Source organism: Hoplias malabaricus, chromosome 7 (genome assembly GCF_029633855.1).
Source record: "Hoplias malabaricus isolate fHopMal1 chromosome 7, fHopMal1.hap1, whole genome shotgun sequence".
NCBI classification, from domain to species: domain Eukaryota; kingdom Metazoa; phylum Chordata; class Actinopteri; order Characiformes; family Erythrinidae; genus Hoplias; species Hoplias malabaricus.
In genome coordinates this window covers 43415970-43434396 of record NC_089806.1, presented here as the reverse complement: position 1 = coordinate 43434396, position 18427 = coordinate 43415970, and the positions used below count along the sequence as shown (strand labels likewise).

Genomic DNA, 18427 nt, shown 5'->3' with positions numbered 1-18427 from the left:
TGTGTGTGTGTGTGTGAGAGAGAGACAGTGACAGAGAGAAAAGCAGAGTGAGGCTGAGGGCCACACTGTGTGTGTGTGTGTGTGTCTTGAAGGCCTCAGGATATTCACAGTGAAGGAATCTGATAACAGACACTGTCTACACATTATAATCAAATCACTGAATAATTGATAGCACTCTGTGTGTGTGTGTGTGTGTTACACATGTGAAAGAGTGTAAGAATGTGTTTTTAAAACACACACTACACAAACAGCAGTAATTTACTGAAGGCCACAGTTTTAGTTTCACCAAAGTATTTTTTGTGTGTGTGTGTTTCTGGCAGTGTAAGGGTTAACCGTGCTTGGCTGGAGTTAGTTGCTCATCTGGAGGGGTCTGAGCATGCGTTTCTGCTCTGTGTGTGTGTGCAAGGCAGTAAGTGGGTCATCCTGAGTCCAGTCGGCCCGTTCTGGATCTGGGCCCTGCAGTGTGTGACCCAAGAGCCTGAACACACACAGAGAAACTGGACCATTTAAAGGAGCCGTGCGTTATTTTTCCCAGTGTTTACGAAGGTTATGTGACGATGTCAAGGCACCAGACACATCGCCATCTACAGTGCACTAGCTCCACCCCTTAGTAATGACATACTCGTCCCTGCACCAGCACCTGGAACAAGGTCTTTTCACCGGACGTGAAAACACACCCACTGTGGGGGGCGTGGCCTGGTGGGTGTGGAACTGGGCGTGTAACCAGAAGGTTGTCGGTTCAATCCCGAGAGCGTAGGTGTGAGTGTGTGAGTGAGAAAGACTGGTGAAAAAGTATGCAGAGCCACAGAAACAGGAGAGTGGTCTGTAGCTGTGGAAAGGGGAGCTGACAGACTGGATACTAGAGTATAGAAACAAGATGGTGGCTTTACTGTCTCGGCAGACAGGTGTAAGGTGTATATTTATATAAAAGGAGTAGTAAAGTATGCACTTAATGAAGGTAAAAAATAATATAAAAAAAATAAAAAAACATTATTCAGCTTTTTTAAAAAAAAAAAAGCTGAATAATGTTTTTTAATTTTTTTTATATTATTTTTCAAATCAAAAAAAGACTAAATGCATTTTAAATGTAAACAGCAACAACATAAAAAACCCGTGAAACACGTTTATAAAATTGTAATATAACAGTAATAAAGAAGTGGGGCGGTGACGTCACGTCCCGGTCTGTCTCCGGTAGGCTGCTGCTGTAACGGGCTGCGTCTAGGACCCTGCGGAGTCTGCGGAGAGAGAGCGAGAGAGAGAGAGAGAGCGAGAAGCGGAGGGACAGAAGGGCAGCGCCGCAGTGCCGGAGGGTTGAGGCCCGGGGACGGAGATACGGGGTAAAAACCGAGCTTTAAAAACCCACACACCGGCGCTTTAACACGCACTCACGCACGGCAGCACGCGCACGCTTCTGTCTTTGTTGTCGTTTCTTCCCCCTTCTCTCTGTTAATCTGTCTATCACGGCGGCGCGTGTCGTGTCTCTCCGGTTTCTTTTGGAGGGAGGGGAGGCGTGTGTGTGTGTGTGTGTGTGTGTGGGGGGGGGGGGTTAAATAGCGGCTGCGTCCCAAACGGCATGCATTCTTTATACTAACAATACAAACAACAACAGAAATGTTAGTGCAATAGTTCTGTAGTGTACAGTGTAAGGGGCAGTGTGTGTTACTGTGTGTCTTTACCTCTGTGTGTGTGTGTGTGATGTGTTACAGCTGTGTTACCGCTGCTGCACGCGGAGGAGTTTCTGCTCTACGTCAAAAAGCCGTAAATAAATATCTATAAAAAAAACAAACAAACCCGATCAATGAGTTCATGACAAATGCCCAAACCGAGGCTCTCGCGAGACCCCCTCAAACACAACCTCAAAGTCCCCCTGCGGGAGAAAAAAAAAGAATAAATAAATATCCCACGCGCATTCCTCTCCGTTTTGTCGTTTTATTTTTTTTTAAACTCCCCCTCCTTTCGTTTCTCTCCGTGCACGCGCGCCATCTATCACTCTCTCTCCCTCCCGCCCTCACTTTCCCCGTGTTTAGCCTGTGGCAGGGAGCGCGCGCGCGGAGTGTGCGGAGAGAGCCACGCATGTTTCCGTTCCGTAAGGCTGTGGAAGAAGCGCGCGCAAAACTCACGCGACCTCGCGCGCCTTAGCTAATGCGTTAGCATTAGCATCATGAAGGCTAAGGCTCTTGCTGTGTGTGTGTTTATGTGTGTGTGTGTGTTCATGGTAGTGGCCTTCGCTTCCTCGTTGTTTATTTATTTGTTTATTTATTTATCTGGCCATATTGCCCTCAAATCCCCGCGTCTCGTGACTCGCGCGCGCCCCTCGTGATTGGCTGATGGAGAGGCGGTGAAACCCCGTTGACCTCTTTTGATGTGATGTCCTGAAATGACCAGCCTCTAGACTTTCATATCCAGCGTGCGCTTATACACGAGACAATACGGCGCCCACAGGCTGTGGACACCTGCTCCCAGCATCTCCTCTGAATTGAAGGATGTTAAAGCTACATTAATCATGCTTTTCCACTGCACGGTCCCTGCTTTACTCGACTCAGTGCTTCTCCATCAGGTTCTGGAAGCGGGTTCTTGTTTAGTGGCTGTTCTCTCGTGGTTCAGAGCGAGTCGAGTAGGGACTAAACCGTGGCGTGTAAACCTTGCAGAGCGCTGATCGTCCAGAGAGAGTCGTCACTCTACGCCACGCAACGCAGACGACCAGCACCAACTCTCCATCTGTAAAATCTCCAGTTATTACAGGGTCCTGAAGTAGCTCAGCTGCTAAAATTCAGTGTCCTGCAGCTGTGAGTCACACTGTAAAACCTGCAACAGTCGCTCAACACTGAGAAGTCTTAAATTGCAGAGAGTGTATTTTGTGTTTCATCTGACGTCAAGTGCAGAGACTTTAGAATGGCCCCGCCTACTCATCTGAGTCTGTCCAATCACAGCGCTGGACCCGTGTTTATGTGAGAGCGCAAAGACGAGGTTAGACTCAGCAAAACAGACACAACGAGCGCGGAGAAATAAGAGCACTGAGTAAAAACGGAGAAGAAAGAGAACAGAGTGAAAACGGCTAAAAACCAGAGCTTCTGCTCCTCGCTCCTCACTGCTGTGCGCTCGGGGTCGGGGTGAACAGCGAGCGGCTCATTATCATTTAAAGAAAACAGGTGCTGAAAGCGGGCGTTCTGAACAGGGGCTGTTTACACAGGGGGAGAACACTGCTGTGGGGCTCGTGGGGTTTGGACCAAAGCAGGTCACAGACGCTTCATTAAGAAACAGAACTATGTTCCACTGTGGAGACGAGGGCAAATAGATTTTTGAACAAATAGTGGCATCCCCTTTAAGTGTAAAATATCAGCCTGTAAGACCATTAAAGCAACAGTAGGTAGGATTTTTATTTCAAAATTACAGCTTCAAAGTCACTGTGATGCTCCACTGAGTTGTAATAGGGAGGATAGTGCCTCTGTCATTGCTAATCCAGGCTCGGCACTGCAGAAACTACACTATGTTACTTTCTGAGGTGGTGGGTAGCTAACCCAGAAAACTAGGCTGAGCTGAGTTTGTCAGTTTGTCACCAGCGTGGCAGGACTTTTTATCATTCCATCATAACACTCCAGCTTCGTTCTCAAACTCTGACGTAGATTATACTCTAAATACATAGTTTATCCCCCAAAAACTCGCAGACATTTGTGTGTTTTTTTGGTTCTAGGCACAAACTAAAGTTTCTAAATTCTTTATTTACCTTCTGAATAAAAGTCAAATATCTAGACAATGGTTAAATAACAAGGAAATGCAGTGTAACTGAAAGCAGTGCACTGTTATAATGAACCAAAGGTAACTGGTGTGCTTTGAGTGCTCCCCCTTCTGGAGAATCTTCACATTGCTAAACACGAGTGAGTGAGTTCATTTATAAAATTCAGTCTTTTTATTATTACACACGTTTTCCTCTTTTCGTTTCAGAGGGGGAGGAGGATTCTGAGGGACAGAAGGTGGACTCAGTGAAATCACAAACAAAACCTACCCTTTAGGTTTTTATTTCTTTTTGTTTTTGTTTTTTAAATTTTTTTTATAAATACCTAAATGCATCTTAAATAAGCCCTCGTTGAGTTTGCTTGGTGAATGATGCCGTCCAACGCCGCCCCAACTCCTGCGTGCAAAACCCCGGACTGTGACTCAGCGAGAAAAGCGGTGAGTGTGTGTTCACACGCCTACGTCTACAGTTTTAGGACCCTGAGGATAAACAGTGTTTCAGGGCAGTAGGTTTTTATTGCAGAGAAACGTTCCCTTTGACAAGATTACACTGGACATCATTCTGGACCAGAGCAACTGAGCAGTGCCAAAGAATGCAGTTAAAAGATGAACAAAAGACAGATAATTCGTTTAAACAGATGGACGACTACAAAAGCAGTTGAAGAATCTTAAAGTTCTTGAAGCTTCCAGTCGTTTTACTGTTTAGTGATTGGCTTAAAAGGGAACAAATAATAAAAGAAATCTCCCTTGTCCAGAGCTTGTTCACATTAATGTGTTAATCTGGAGTCCACCAACGCGCACACTGTGAAACAAGACCCCAGTCAGTTTTCTGTGTGCTGCCTCAGTCAGAAAACGGGTTAAAACGAGCCGTTCTGATTCTGCTCCGCTTCTGACGAGACTTTAGAATGGCCCCGCCCCCTCGTCTGAGTCTGTCCAATCACAGCGCTGGACCCGTTCAAAAACGAAGTTAACAGACGCAAGGAGCGCGGAGGAATAAGACACTGCGAGTAGTTCTGTGCACTGACTGCTTGTATTTTCATCCTCTTGAGACAGTGTGTGTGTGTGTGTGTGTGTGAGTGGGTGTGTTTATTCACAGGCCTACATATGTATCAAAGCTTTTGTTTTCATTTCCATGAGAGACTCTCTCTCTCTCTCTCTCTCTCTGAATGTCTGTATGTGTATGGAAATGGAAATGTGGCACAGACTGCACACACTGACACATTCACACACACACACACACACACTCACACACTGTAGGAGAACAGTCTGGAATTAGCTTGCGAAGGACGAACTGGGGACAAATCCCAGGTTCACCTGATGAGACTCAATATGAATTATTGATTTCACACATTAACCACTGATAAAGTCTGATTAGAGCAGGAACTGTGGAGAAAGAGAAAGGACAAATAGTCCATTCATCTGTTCGCTTTATCTGTATTTTGTGAGCACAAATCAAGTCATTTGAGTCTCTGAGGTGTGAGTCTATGTTCTGATTCTCTGGAGTCTGAGTCATTTGAGTCTCTGAGGTGTGAGTCTATGTTCTGATTCTCTGGAGTCTGAGTCATTTGAGTGTCTGAGGCGTGAGTCTAAGTCCTGATTCTCTGGAGTCTGAGTCATTTGAGTCTCTGAGGTGTGAGTCTAAGTCCTGATTCTCTGGAGTCTGAGTCATTTGAGTCTCTGGGGTGTGAGTCTAAGTCCTGATTCTCTGGAGTCTGAGTCATTTGAGTCTCTGAGGTGTGAGTCTAAGTTCTGATTCTCTGGAGTCTGAGTCATTTGAGTCTCTGAGGTGTGAGTCTAAGTCCTGATTCTCTGGAGTCTGAGTCATTTGAGTCTCTGAGGTGTGAGTCTAAGTCCTGATTCTCTGGAGTCTGAGTCATTTGAGTCTCTGGAGTGTGAGTCTAAGTCCTGATGCTTTGGAGTCTGATTCATATCAGTCTCTGAGGTGTGAATCTGAGTCCTGATTCTCTGGAGTCTGAGTCATTTGAGTCTCTGAGGTGTGAGTCTAAGTCCTGAGTCTCTGGAGTCTGAGTCATTTGAGTCTCTGGGGTGTGAGTCTAAGTTCTGATTCTCTGGAGTCTGAGTCATTTGAGTCTCTGGGGTGTGAGTCTAAGTCCTGATTCTCTGGAGTCTGAGTCATTTGAGTCTCTGAGGTGTGAGTCTAAGTCCTGATTCTCTGGAGTCTGATTAATTTGAGTCTCTGAGATGTGAGTCTAAGTTCTGATTCTCTGGAGTCTGAGTCATTTGAGTCTCTGAGGTGAGAGTCTAAGTCCTGATTCTCTGGAGTCTGAGTCATTTGAGTCTCTGAGGTGTGAGTCTAAGTCCTGATTCTCTGGAGTCTGAGTCATTTGAGTCTCTGGGGTGTGAGTCTAAGTTCTGATTCTCTGGAGTCTGAGTCATTTGAGTCTCTGGGGTGTGAGTCTAAGTCCTGATTCTCTGGAGTCTGAGTCATTTGAGTCTCTGAGGTGTGAGTCTAAGTCCTGATTCTCTGGAGTCTGAGTCATTTGAGTCTCTGGGGTGTGAGTCTAAGTCTTGATTCTCTGGAGTCTGAGTCATTTGAGTCTATGCAGTGTGAGTCTAAGTCCTGATTCTCTGGAGTCTGAGTCATTTGAGTCTCTGAGGTGTGAGTCTAAGTCCTGATTCTCTGGAGTCTGAGTCATTTGAGTCTCTGGGGTGTGAGTCTAAGTTCTGATTCTCTGGAGTCTGAGTCATTTGAGTCTCTGGGGTGTGAGTCTAAGTCCTGATTCTCTGGAGTCTGAGTCATTTGAGTCTCTGAGGTGTGAGTCTAAGTCCTGATTCTCTGGAGTCTGAGTCATTTGAGTCTCTGAGGTGTGAGTCTAAGTCTTGTTTCTCTGGAGTCTGAGTCATTTGAGTCTATGCAGTGTGAGTCTAAGTCCTGATTCTCTGGAGTCTGAGTCATTTGAGTGTCTGAGGCGTGAGTCTAAGTCCTGATTCTCTGGAGTCTGATTCATTTGAGTCTCTGAGATGTGAGTCTAAGTCCTGATTCTCTGGAGTCTGAGTCATTTGAGTCTCTGGAGTGTGAGTCTAAGTCCTGATTCTCTGGAGTCTGAGTCATTTGAGTGTCTGAGGCGTGAGTCTAAGTCCTGAGTCTCTGGAGTCTGAGTCATTTGAGTCTCTGATGTGTGAGTCTAAGTCCTGATTCTCTGGAGTCTGAGTCATTTGAGTCTCTGAGGTGTGAGTCTAAGTCCTGATTCTCTGGAGTCTGAGTCATTTGAGTCTCTGGGGTGTGAGTCTAAGTCTTGATTCTCTGGAGTCTGAGTCATTTGAGTCTCTGGGGTGTGAGTCTAAGTCTTGATTCTCTGGAGTCTGAGTCATTTGAGTCTATGCAGTGTGAGTCTAAGTCCTGATTCTCTGGAGTCTGAGTCATTTGAGTCTCTGAGGTGTGAGTCTAAGTCCTGATTCTCTGGAGTCTGAGTCATTTGAGTCTCTGGGGTGTGAGTCTAAGTCCTGATTCTCTGGAGTCTGAGTCATTTGAGTCTCTGAGGTGTGAGTCTAAGTCCTGATTCTCTGGAGTCTGAGTCATTTGAGTCTCTGAGGTGTGAGTCTAAGTTCTGATTCTCTGGAGTCTGAGTCATTTGAGTCTATGCAGTGTGAGTCTAAGTCCTGATTCTCTGGAGTCTGAGTCATTTGAGTGTCTGAGGCGTGAGTCTAAGTCCTGATTCTCTGGAGTCTGATTCATTTGAGTCTCTGAGATGTGAGTCTAAGTCCTGATTCTCTGGAGTCTGAGTCATTTGAGTCTCTGGAGTGTGAGTCTAAGTCCTGATTCTCTGGAGTCTGAGTCATTTGAGTGTCTGAGGCGTGAGTCTAAGTCCTGAGTCTCTGGAGTCTGAGTCATTTGAGTCTCTGATGTGTGAGTCTAAGTCCTGATTCTCTGGAGTCTGAGTCATTTGAGTCTCTGAGGTGTGAGTCTAAGTCCTGATTCTCTGGAGTCTGAGTCATTTGAGTCTCTGGGGTGTGAGTCTAAGTCCTGATTCTCTAGAGTCTGAGTCATTTGAGTCTCTGAGGTGTGAGTCTAAGTCCTGATTCTCTGGAGTCTGAGTCATTTGAGTCTTTGAGGTGTGAGTCTAAGTCCTGATTCTCTGGAGTCTGAGTCATTTGAGTCTTTGAGGTGTGAGTCTAAGTCCTGATTCTCTGAAGTCTGATTAATTTGAGTATCTGGGGTGTGAGTCTAAGTTCTGATTCTCTGGAGTCTGAGTCATTTGAGTCTCTGGGGTGTGAGTTTAAGTAGAGTCTTTAGAAGCAGATATTTCTAATTGAATGTGCTTGTTTTCAAGAAGCAGCATAAGTCTGGAGTCTCAAACCCTGTTTAATAACTTAATGAATCATATAAGAGTTCTAACTTTCCTAAAAGTCTGCAGAGAAACCCAGCTCCCCGACCTGCTTTGTTCACTCATGAGGAGCTAAATTTAGTCGCATGACTTGGTTTAACCCCACCCACTTATTGTGAGCTTAATCCCTGGCTCTAAAAATAAAGGCTTGGTTGAAGCACTTATTAAACTGTAGACATTACACATTAACCTCTTGGGGAGAAGGAGAGAGGCTCAGTGTGGGAGAGGGAGGCTGTCCCTGACCTTTGACCCTCATCTCAGAGCTTGATCAGAGAAGGAACTTGGAAATGTCTCGTATGTTAGTTTTTCTGGACAGTGTGAAATCTCCTCACTGAAAACACTAGTGCCTTTATTTATCATGTTACTTTGTTTTTTAATGCTAATTAATCATTTACCAAATTTAGCCACAAATTTACACAACAAATTATTAATTCATTGCCTGTAAGCGCTTATTCAGTTCAGGGTCATGGTGGGTTCGGAGCCTACCCGGAATCATTTGGCGCAAGGCGAAAACACACCCTGGAGGGAGCACCAGTAATTCACAGGGCGATACACACTCACACCTATGGACAATATGGAAACCCACGCAGACACAGAGAGAGAACACCACACTCCTCACAGACAGTCACCCGGAGGAAACCCACGCAGAAACAGAGAGAGAGCACCACACTCCTCACAGACAGTCACCCGGAGGAAACCCACACAGACACAGGGAGAACACACCACACTCCTCACAGACAGTCACCCGGAGGAAACCCACGCAGACACAGAGAGAACACACCACACTCCTCACAGACATTCACCCGGAGGAAACCCACACAGACACAGGGAGAACACACCACACTCCTCACAGACATTCACCCGGAGGAAACCCACACAGACACAGAGAGAACACACCACACTCCTCACAGACATTCACCCGGAGGAAACCCACACAGACACAGAGAGAACACACCACACTCCTCACAGACATTCACCCGGAGGAAACCCACACAGACACAGAGAGAACACACCACACTCCTAACAGACAGTCACCTGGAGGAAACCCACACACAGACACAGGGAGAACACACCACACTTCTCACAGACAGTCACCCGGAGGAAACCCACGCAGACACAGAGAGAACACACCACACTCCTCACAGACAGTCACCCGGAGGAAACCCACGCAGACACAGAGAGAACACACCACGCTCCTCACTGACAGTCACCCGGAGGAAACCCACGCAGACACAGAGAGAACACACCACACTCATCACAGACAGTCACCTGGAGGAAACCCACGCAGACACAGAGAGAACACACCACACTCCTCACAGACAGTCACCCGGAGGAAACCCACGCAGACACAGAGAGAACACACCACACTCCTCACAGACAGTCACCCGGAGGAAACCCACGCAGACACAGAGAGAACACACCACACTCCTCACAGACAGTCACCCGGAGGAAACCCACGCAGACACAGAGAGAACACACCACACTCCTCACAGACAGTCACCCGGAGGAAACCCACGCAGACACAGGGAGAACACACTACACTCCTCACAGACAGTCACCCGGAGGAAACCCACGCAGACACAGAGAGAACACACCACACTCCTCACAGACAGTCACCCGGAGGACACCCACGCAGACACAGGGAGAACACACTACACTCCTCACAGACAGTCCGATGTCCCCCAAACTTTTGATGCTCATTGTACATTCCCCTTTGTTCTGAATTGTAAAGGAGTGTCCAGACCGAGGGTCCAGAGTGTGAGAGACTGAGTGTGAACTGATGAATTTTGGCACAGATCTTTATGAATTGGCCTCTGTGGAGCACTAGGGGCAGGTTTTAATTTCCTGTTTACGGCTGGAACCTTGTAGTCCTTTGGCTTAAACTCAGCTCTAGTAATGTAGGACCTCTGGCTGGAACTGTGGTGTGTGTGTGTGTGTGTGTGAGAGAGAGAGAGAGAGAGAGAGAGAGAGAGAGAGAGAGAGAGAGTGAACGTGAGGAGTAGATTTACACTGGTCAGGGCCCCCACAGAGCAGGTATGATGTGGCGGTGGATCATCCTCAGCGCTGCAGTGACACTGACGTGGAGGCGGTGTGGGCTGCGGAGCTGATCAAATGGACAGTGAGTGTGTGGAGTGTGTGTGAGCTGGTGGAGGGGGAGCCCACTCACACACCCTTTTAGTTTAAGCATCATTTCCCTAAAGGCTTCACTAAAAACCCGTAATTTACCGGACGAAAACATCAGGTACTTACCGATTTAGCCGCTGCTCACCTTTCCTCTGCTTTTCCTTGATCACATTCACTATAAAACACACACACACTCGTCCTTCCCCTGCACTCAGCCTGTCTCCGCTCACCTGTGCAGGTAATACGACACTGTGCTCACCTCACACTCACCTGTGCAGCCCTCGGACGTCGCAGGGACTCGGACACTCAGAGAAGCGGTGTAGATTTTGATGAATTTATAAGGTTTGTGTTTGGATTCTTGTTTAGAACACTGTAGTCTGTTTTCCTCGGTCTTGGAGATCCACAGGGCACAGATCTAACACCCTGAACTTCACTTGAAATGGACTCCACAGGTGAGGGAAGCAGCCTGGACCTGCAGGGTGCGAGGTGTTCCCCTGCTTAAGGGCAAGGCCACCCTGTTCCTCAGGGTCCAAGGGGCTAGGTCTGTGATCACTGTGACGTTCACAACTGTTCCCCGTACTGTACGGCATCTCATCTGTGATACGCATCATGCACTGGCTGGTTGTGAGGGGCTGCTGTGAGCCATGGGTTAATAGCTAACCGTTAATAAATCAATGACCAGTGCTTTGATAACTGAGAGTCAAAAGTGTGTGATGAAATGGCATGTGTGTGTGAGTGTGTAAGGTTGTTAAAATGTAGTAGAGCGTGTGACAGCGTTGAATGGCGTCAGTATTGTGGTGATATCAACATGCAATGCTGGATCAGATGTTGGCGCGGGATGAAATGAATGTTAATTAAATGCTGTAACAAATCTGTCCTGAAATCCTGAGCTCCATGCTGTTTCCTGTGTACACCGTGCATGATCACAAAACTTTTCTGTGAGGAGTGTGGTGTGTTCTCCCTGTGTCTGCGTGGGTTTCCTCCGGGTGACTGTCTGTGAGGAGTGTGGTGTGTTCTCTCTGTGTCTGCGTGGGTTTCCTCCAGGTGACTGTCTGTGAGGAGTGTGGTGTGTTCTCCCTGTGTCTGTGTGGGTTTCCTCCGGGTGACTGTCTTTGAGGAGTGTGGTGTGTTCTCCCTGTGTCTGTGTGGGTTTCCTCCGGGTGACTGTCTGTGAGGAGTGTGGTGTGTTCTCTCTGTGTCTGCGTGGGTTTCCTCCAGGTGACTGTCTGTGAGGAGTGTGGTGTGTTCTCTCTGTGTCTGTGTGGGTTTCCTCCAGGTGACTGTCTGTGAGGAGTGTGGTGTGTTCTCTCTGTGTCTGTGTGGGTTTCCTCCAGGTGACTGTCTGTGAGGAGTGTGGTGTGTTCTCTCTGTGTCTGCGTGGGTCTCCTCCGGGTGACTGTCTGTGAGGAGTGTGGTGTGTTTTCTCTGCGTCTGCGTGGGTTTCCTCCGGGTGACTGTCTGTGAGGAGTGTGGTGTGTTCTCCCTGTGTCTGTGTGGGTCTCCTCCAGGTGACTGTCTGTGAGGAGTGTGGTGTGTTTTCTCTGTGTCGGCGTGGGTTTCCTCCGGGTGACTGTCTGTGAGGAGTGTGGTGTGTTCTCTCTGTGTCTGCGTGGGTTTCCTCCAGGTGACTGTCTGTGAGGAGTGTGGTGTGTTCTCTCTGTGTCTGCGTGGGTTTCCTCCAGGTGACTGTCTGTGAGGAGTGTGGTGTGTTCTCTCTGTGTCTGCGTGGGTTTCCTCCGGGTGACTGTCTGTGAGGAGTGTGGTGTGTTTTCTCTGTGTCGGCGTGGGTTTCCTCTGGGTGACTGTCTGTGAGGAGTGTGGTGTGTTCTCTCTGTGTCTGTGTGGGTTTCCTTCAGGTGACTGTCTGTGAGGAGTGTGGTGTGTTCTCTCTGTGTCTGCGTGGGTTTCCTCCAGGTGACTGTCTGTGAGGAGTGTGGTGTGTTCTCCCTGTGTCTGTGTGGGTTTCCTCCAGGTGACTGTCTGTGAGGAGTGTGGTGTGTTCTCTCTGTGTCTGCGTGGGTCTCCTCCGGGTGACTGTCTGTGAGGAGTGTGGTGTGTTCTCTCTGTGTCTGTGTGGGTTTCCTCCGGGTGACTGTCTGTGAGGAGTGTGGTGTGTTCTCTCTGTGTCTGCATGGGTTTCCTCCGGGTGACTGTCTGTGAGGAGTGCGGTGTGTTCTCTCTGTGTCTGCGTGGGTTTCCTCCAGGTGATTGTCTGTGAGGAGTGTGGTGTGTTTTCTCTGTGTCTGCGTGGGTTTCCTCTGGGTGACTGTCTGTGAGGAGTGTGGTGTGTTCTCTCTGTGTCTGTGTGGGTTTCCTCCGGGTGACTGTCTGTGAGGAGTGTGGTGTGTTCTCCCTGTGTCTGTGTGGGTTTCCTCCAGGTGACTGTCTGTGAGGAGTGTGGTGTGTTCTCTCTGTGTCTGCGTGGGTTTCCTCCAGGTGACTGTCTGTGAGGAGTGTGGTGTGTTCTCTCTGTGTCTGCGTGGGTTTCCTCCAGGTGACTGTCTGTGAGGAGTGCGGTGTGTTCTCTCTGTGTCTGCGTGGGTTTCCTCCAGGTGACTGTCTGTGAGGAGTGTGGTGTGTTCTCTCTGTGTCTGCGTGGGTTTCCTCCTGGTGACTGTCTGTGAGGAGTGTGGTGTGTTCTCTCTGTGTCTGTGTGGGCTGAGTTTTTCTCCCCATTACAGCTCACAATGATTTTGAAGCTGTAATTTTAAGGTAAAAATACTACCTAGCGTTACTTTAATAGGTCACTGGTTCTGCATTGGTATTGGCTGATACTAAAGGTTTAAGTATTGATATTGTAATATCAAAAGGTACTTTGCCATCTCCCGTAATGACTTCACCTTGGCGCTGCTTAACCTTGGCAGCGTTAGTTATTGGCCTGCGGTGTAGTATTTATGGCAGTTGTCAACTAGTGTTGTATTTGGCACAGGTACGGCTTATTATAACAGGAGCTCAATCTCTCTCACACACACACACACACACATATTTGCCCATGTGTAGCCTGTGTGTACGGTAGTATGGTCATATTCCCCTCACGCTCTCACACTGAAGCAGTCTGAAACATGACGTCGTTCACTCTCTCACCTCGTCTCCGCTGTCAGATCCGCGCTCGTTCAAAGCAAATGAGTTTTGAAAAGTCATTTTCCTTTAACCGCAGCAGAGAGCCAGGGCTCGCGCTCTGGATCCAGGCCCGGCTCAGCCCGCTGGTGCTGTTAAAGATGTTTGCTTTAGTGGGAGTGAGCTCTGTTGTCTTTGGCCTGTTGGACGCCTCTCGTCCAGTTGGGGGAGAGACAGCTATACTTTGTGTCCGAGTTCGTTACCCATAATTCCACAGCGCTGTGCTGCTCTCTTCGCGCGGGGCTGGAGCTGACGCGAGCCGCACTCGTCTTGTTGCAGCTGTTGGGCGAAGACAGAGAAGAGGCTGATTATTAAACACAGCTTCAAACACAGAATGACGAGGGGACTCCTATTTTTATGCTGCCGTTTTTGAAGAAGAGATAAAGACAGATGTTTCCAGGCTGTGGACCTGAAGGTTAGTGAAGTGGGCTGAGGTCAGGAAGGGTCGCTGGTTCAAGGCCCGTATCTGACAGGAAGTGTGGGGACGGGGTTTAAAGGAACAGTCTCCTCCCTCAACATCCACAGCTGGGGGTCCCTACCCTCCACCTACTCCCAGGAAGGGTGTGTGTGCGTGTGTGTGCTCACTGCCCCAGGGCACTAGTGCGTGTGTGTGTTTGTGTTCAATTTTATTAAATAGAAGACATTATACAACAAGTGGAATAAAGCGAATCACATTAAAATCAATATATTTTATGATTTGAAATGATCTTCTGCACTTATGAGTTATTCAGTAATGACTAACTGAGGAGGACCTTTGGTAAATGGAGGCCTACATATTTTGTGTGTGTGTGTGTGTGTGTGTGTGTGTGTGTGTGTGAATATCAAGAATATATCACATTGTGGGGACTCAAACCTGTTTACACTCACATTGTGGGCTCTGATCCCCACAGTGTAATCATTACATTTTAAATTGAAGCATGTGTTAAATTATGTTTGAGTTAATATTAGAGTTAGGGTTTAGTTTTAGGGTTTGGGCTTTGGGATTAGATTTAGGATGAGGGTTGGATTTTAAGGTTAGGGATTAGGAGTAGGGTTAGATTTTGAAGTTCGGTTTATGGATTAGTTTTAGAATTGGGGTCAGAGTTTAAGATTCATATTTAGGGATTAGGGCTAGATTTAAATGTTAGAATTATGGTGTAGGGCTGGGATTAGGTCAAAGGTTTAGGGATTAGGTGAGGATTAGGCCTAGATTTAAATGTTAGAATTATGGTATAGAGCTGGGATTAGGTGAAGGGTTTAGGGATTAGGTTTAGGATTAGGCCTAGATTTAAATGTTAGAATTATGGTGTTGGGCTGGGATTAGGTCAAAGGTTTAGGGATTAGGTTTAGGTTTAGGCCTAGATTTAAATGTTAGAATTGTGGTGCAGGGCTGGGATTAGGTGAAGGGTTTAGGGATTAGGTTTAGGATTAAGCCTAGATTTAAATGCTAGAATTATGATGTAGGGCTGGGATTAGGTGAAGGGTTTAGGGATTAGGTTTAGGATTTAGGCCTAGATTTAAATGTTAGAATTGTGGTGCAGGTCTGGGATTAGGTGAAGGGTTTAGGGATTAGGTTTAGGTTTAGGCCTAGATTTAAATGCTAGAATTATGGTGTAGGGCTGGGATTAGGTGAAGGGTTTAGGGGTTAGGTTTAGGATTAGGCCTAGATTTAAATGTTAGAATTATGGTGTAGGGCTGGGATTAGGTGAAGGGTTTAGGGATTAGGTTTAGGATTAGGGTCAGATTTAAATGCTAGAATTATGGTGTAGGGCTGGGATTAGGTGAAGGGTTTAGGGATTAGATTTAGGTTTAGGCCTAGATTTAAATGTTAGAATTATGGTGTAGGGCTGGGATCAGGTGAAGGGTTTAGGGATTAGATTTAGGATTAGGCCTAGATTTAAATGCTGGAATTATGGTGTAGGGCTGGGATTAGGTGAAGGGTTTAGGGATTAGGTTTAGGATTAGGGTCAGATTTAAATGCTAGAATTATGGTGTAGGGCTGGGATTAGGTCAAAGGTTTAGGGATTAGGTTTAGGTTTAGGCCTAGATTTAAATGTTAGAATTATGGTGTTGGGCTGGGATTAGGTGAAGGGGTTAGGTTTAGGATTAGGCCTAGATTTGAATGTTAGAATTATGGTGTAGGGCTGGGATTAGGTGAAGGGTTTAGGGATTCGATTTAGGTTTAGGCCTAGATTTAAATGTTAGAATTATTGTGTAGGGCTGGGATTAGGTCAAAGGTTTAGGGATTAGGTTTAGGATTAGGCCTAGATTTAAATGTTAGAAATATGGTGTAGGGCTGGGATTAGGTGAAGGGTTTAGGGATTAGATTTAGGTTTAGGCCTAGATTTAAATGTTAGAATTATGGTGTAGGGCTGGGATTAGGTCAAAGGTTTAGGGATTAGGTTTAGGATTAGGCCTAGATTTAAATGTTAGAAATATGGTGTAGGGCTGGGATTAGGTGAAGGGTTTAGGGATTAGATTTAGGTTTAGGCCTAGATTTAAATGTTAGAATTATGGTGTAGGGCTGGGATTAGGTGAAGGGTTTAGGGATTAGATTTAGGATTAGGCCTAGATTTAAATGCTGGAATTATGGTGTAGGGCTGGGATTAGGTGAAGGGTTTAGGGATTAGGTTTAGGATTAGAATTATGGTGTAGGGCTGGGATTAGGTGAAGGGTTTAGGGATTAGGTTTAGGATTTAGGAGCTAGGGTTAGTGTTAAGGTAGTTGTTCTTATTCAAAATGGAAAGTCTTCACAATATGAATAAAAGTCTATGTAATGTCCCCACAATTAACAGATATAAGTGTGTGTGTGTGTGTGTGGGTGGGTGTGTGTGTTATTCAGAAGCTTCTGTCATGGCAGTAAAAATGATTTCTGGTTGCTCTAATGAAAACAGAAGTGTTCTGGCGGGTGTGTAGCTGTTAGCTTTCATTGTGGAGAGTGTGTGAGGGTCCAAGACTGAACTGAAATGACTCGAGTGTGTGCTCCACGCCAACTAGGCATGGTTTCAGCCCCAGTGTTATTGTCACTGCTGAGTCGTGAGTGTGTTTGTGTGTGTGTGTGTGTGTGTGTGTGTGTGTGTGTGTGTGTGTTAAGCTGAAGCAATGCTGGAGCTCTGCTGCTGCGTGAGGAGCGTAGGTGTATAAATATGCTCTCAGAGGAAAGAGCGAGAGCGAGGGAGAATGGAGGCTGCAGAGAGATGACTGGATGATGAACATACAGAGGGAGGGTGAGAGAGAGAAACAGAGAGAGAGAGAGAGAGAGAGAGATTTGAGGCTGAAGAGAGATGAGTGTATGATGAAAACCGAGGGCGGGAAAGAAAAAGAGAGAGGGAGTGCAAGCCAGACCGGAGCCTGCAGAGAGATTAGTGGATGATGAACACACACAGAGAGAGAGAGAGAGAGAGAGAGAGAGAGAGAGAGAGAGAGAAGGAGATTAATGGAAAGGGGGAGAGAAAGATAGAGAAGGAAAGTGGAAAAGAGACAGAGAAAGAGAAAAAGATTAAGAGAGAGATACAGAAAGAGGTAGAGTGAGAGACAGATAGAGGACGAGAGAAAGAGTGAGATAGAGAGAGAGGTGGAAAGAGAGAATGGGACAGAGAGATAGTGTGAGTAAGACAGGATGAGGGGAAGAGTGGTAAAGAGAGAGAGTGAGGGGAGCATAGAGGGAGAGATAGAGAAAGGGAGGGGGGGGGAGAGTGAGAGATAGAGAAAGGGAGGGGGAGAGAGAGAGAGAGAGAGAGGGTGGTGGCGGTGAAGGCCAGAACCATGGCCCGTTTCACCAGGGAACCTCCTCCTCCCTCTCTCGGCTCAGTCTGGTTGCTTGGCAACAAGCGCTGCCCAAAATAACCCAGCGATGACAGAAATAGTCCAGAGACGACAGCCGGCTAACGAGACAAAACCCTCACTCACCCGAAGCTGCTGTTCCCCACCGTACTCTCGTACATTTCTACATCCCTAACCTCGCCGACCCACGGCCCCTGGACACTGCACTGCTGCTCAGACCTGTCCCAGTCAGTACTTTATCAACGTAGGGACATTATCTCAGTAACGGTTGCTAACCTCAGTGTTGTCCACTGTGTTTACTGTGTGTGTTTACATAAGAATGAACGTCACCTGCATTGTTCTGTTCTCTGGTTTTCTCTGGCCTCTCTGTTCTGGAGAGTTTAAGAGGATTTTTTTTAAAACAGGATTCATTTATGTTTTATATATTTATGACTGTCTGTGAGGAGTGTGGTGTGTTCTCTCTGTGTCTGCGTGGGTTTCCTCCGGGTGACTGTCTGTGAGGAGTGTAGTGTGTTCTCCCTGTGTCTGCGTGGGTTTCCTCCGGGTGACTGTCTGTGAGGAGTGTAGTGTGTTCTCCCTGTGTCTGCGTGGGTTTCCTCCGGGTGACTGTCTGTGAGGAGTGTGGTGTGTTCTCTCCATGTCTGCGTGGGTTTCCTCCGGGTGACTGTCTGTGAGGAGTGTGGTGTGTTCTCCCTGTGTCTGCGTGGGTTTCCTCCGGGTGACTGTCTGTGAGGAGTGTGGTGTGTTCTCCCTGTGTCTGCGTGAGTTTCCTCCGGGTGACTGTCTGTGAGGAGTGTAGTGTGTTCTCCCTGTGTCTGCGTGGGTTTCCTCCGGGTGACTGTCTGTGAGGAGTGTGGTGTGTTCTCCCTGTGTCTGCGTGAATTTCCTCCGGGTGACTGTCTGTGAGGAGTGTAGTGTGTTCTCCCTGTGTCTGCGTGGGTTTCCTCCGGGTGACTGTCTGTGAGGAGTGTAGTGTGTTCTCCCTGTGTCTGCGTGGGTTTCCTCCGGGTGACTGTCTGTGAGGAGTGTGGTGTGTTCTCTCCATGTCTGCGTGGGTTTCCTCCGGGTGACTGTCTGTGAGGAGTGTAGTGTGTTCTCCCTGTGTCTGCGTGGGTTTCCTCCGGGTGACTGTCTGTGAGGAGTGTGGTGTGTTCTCCCTGTGTCTGCGTTAGTTTCCTCCGGGTGACTGTCTGTGAGGAGTGTAGTGTGTTCTCCCTGTGTCTGCGTGGGTTTCCTCCGGGTGACTGTCTGTGAGGAGTGTAGTGTGTTCTCCCTGTGTCTGCGTGGGTTTCCTCCGGGTGACTGTGAGGAGTGTAGTGTGTTCTCCCTGTGTCTGCGTGGGTTTC

The 18427-nt window shown here is 47.4% G+C and overlaps 1 protein-coding gene across 1 annotated transcript in view; it reads left to right on the top strand.

Moving 5' to 3' along the window:
• Positions 1–1275: 1275 nt before the first annotated feature.
• LOC136702399 (DNA (cytosine-5)-methyltransferase 3A-like) overlaps positions 1276–18427 on the top strand; it is an 88913-nt gene continuing 71761 nt past the window's right edge. Inside the window, exons 1-2 of the mRNA XM_066677445.1 lie at positions 1276–1337; positions 3943–4170. Of these exons, the coding sequence (XP_066533542.1) occupies positions 4102–4170 (69 nt within the window). The 5' untranslated portion in view covers positions 1276–1337; positions 3943–4101. The remainder of the gene's footprint in view (positions 1338–3942; positions 4171–18427) is intronic.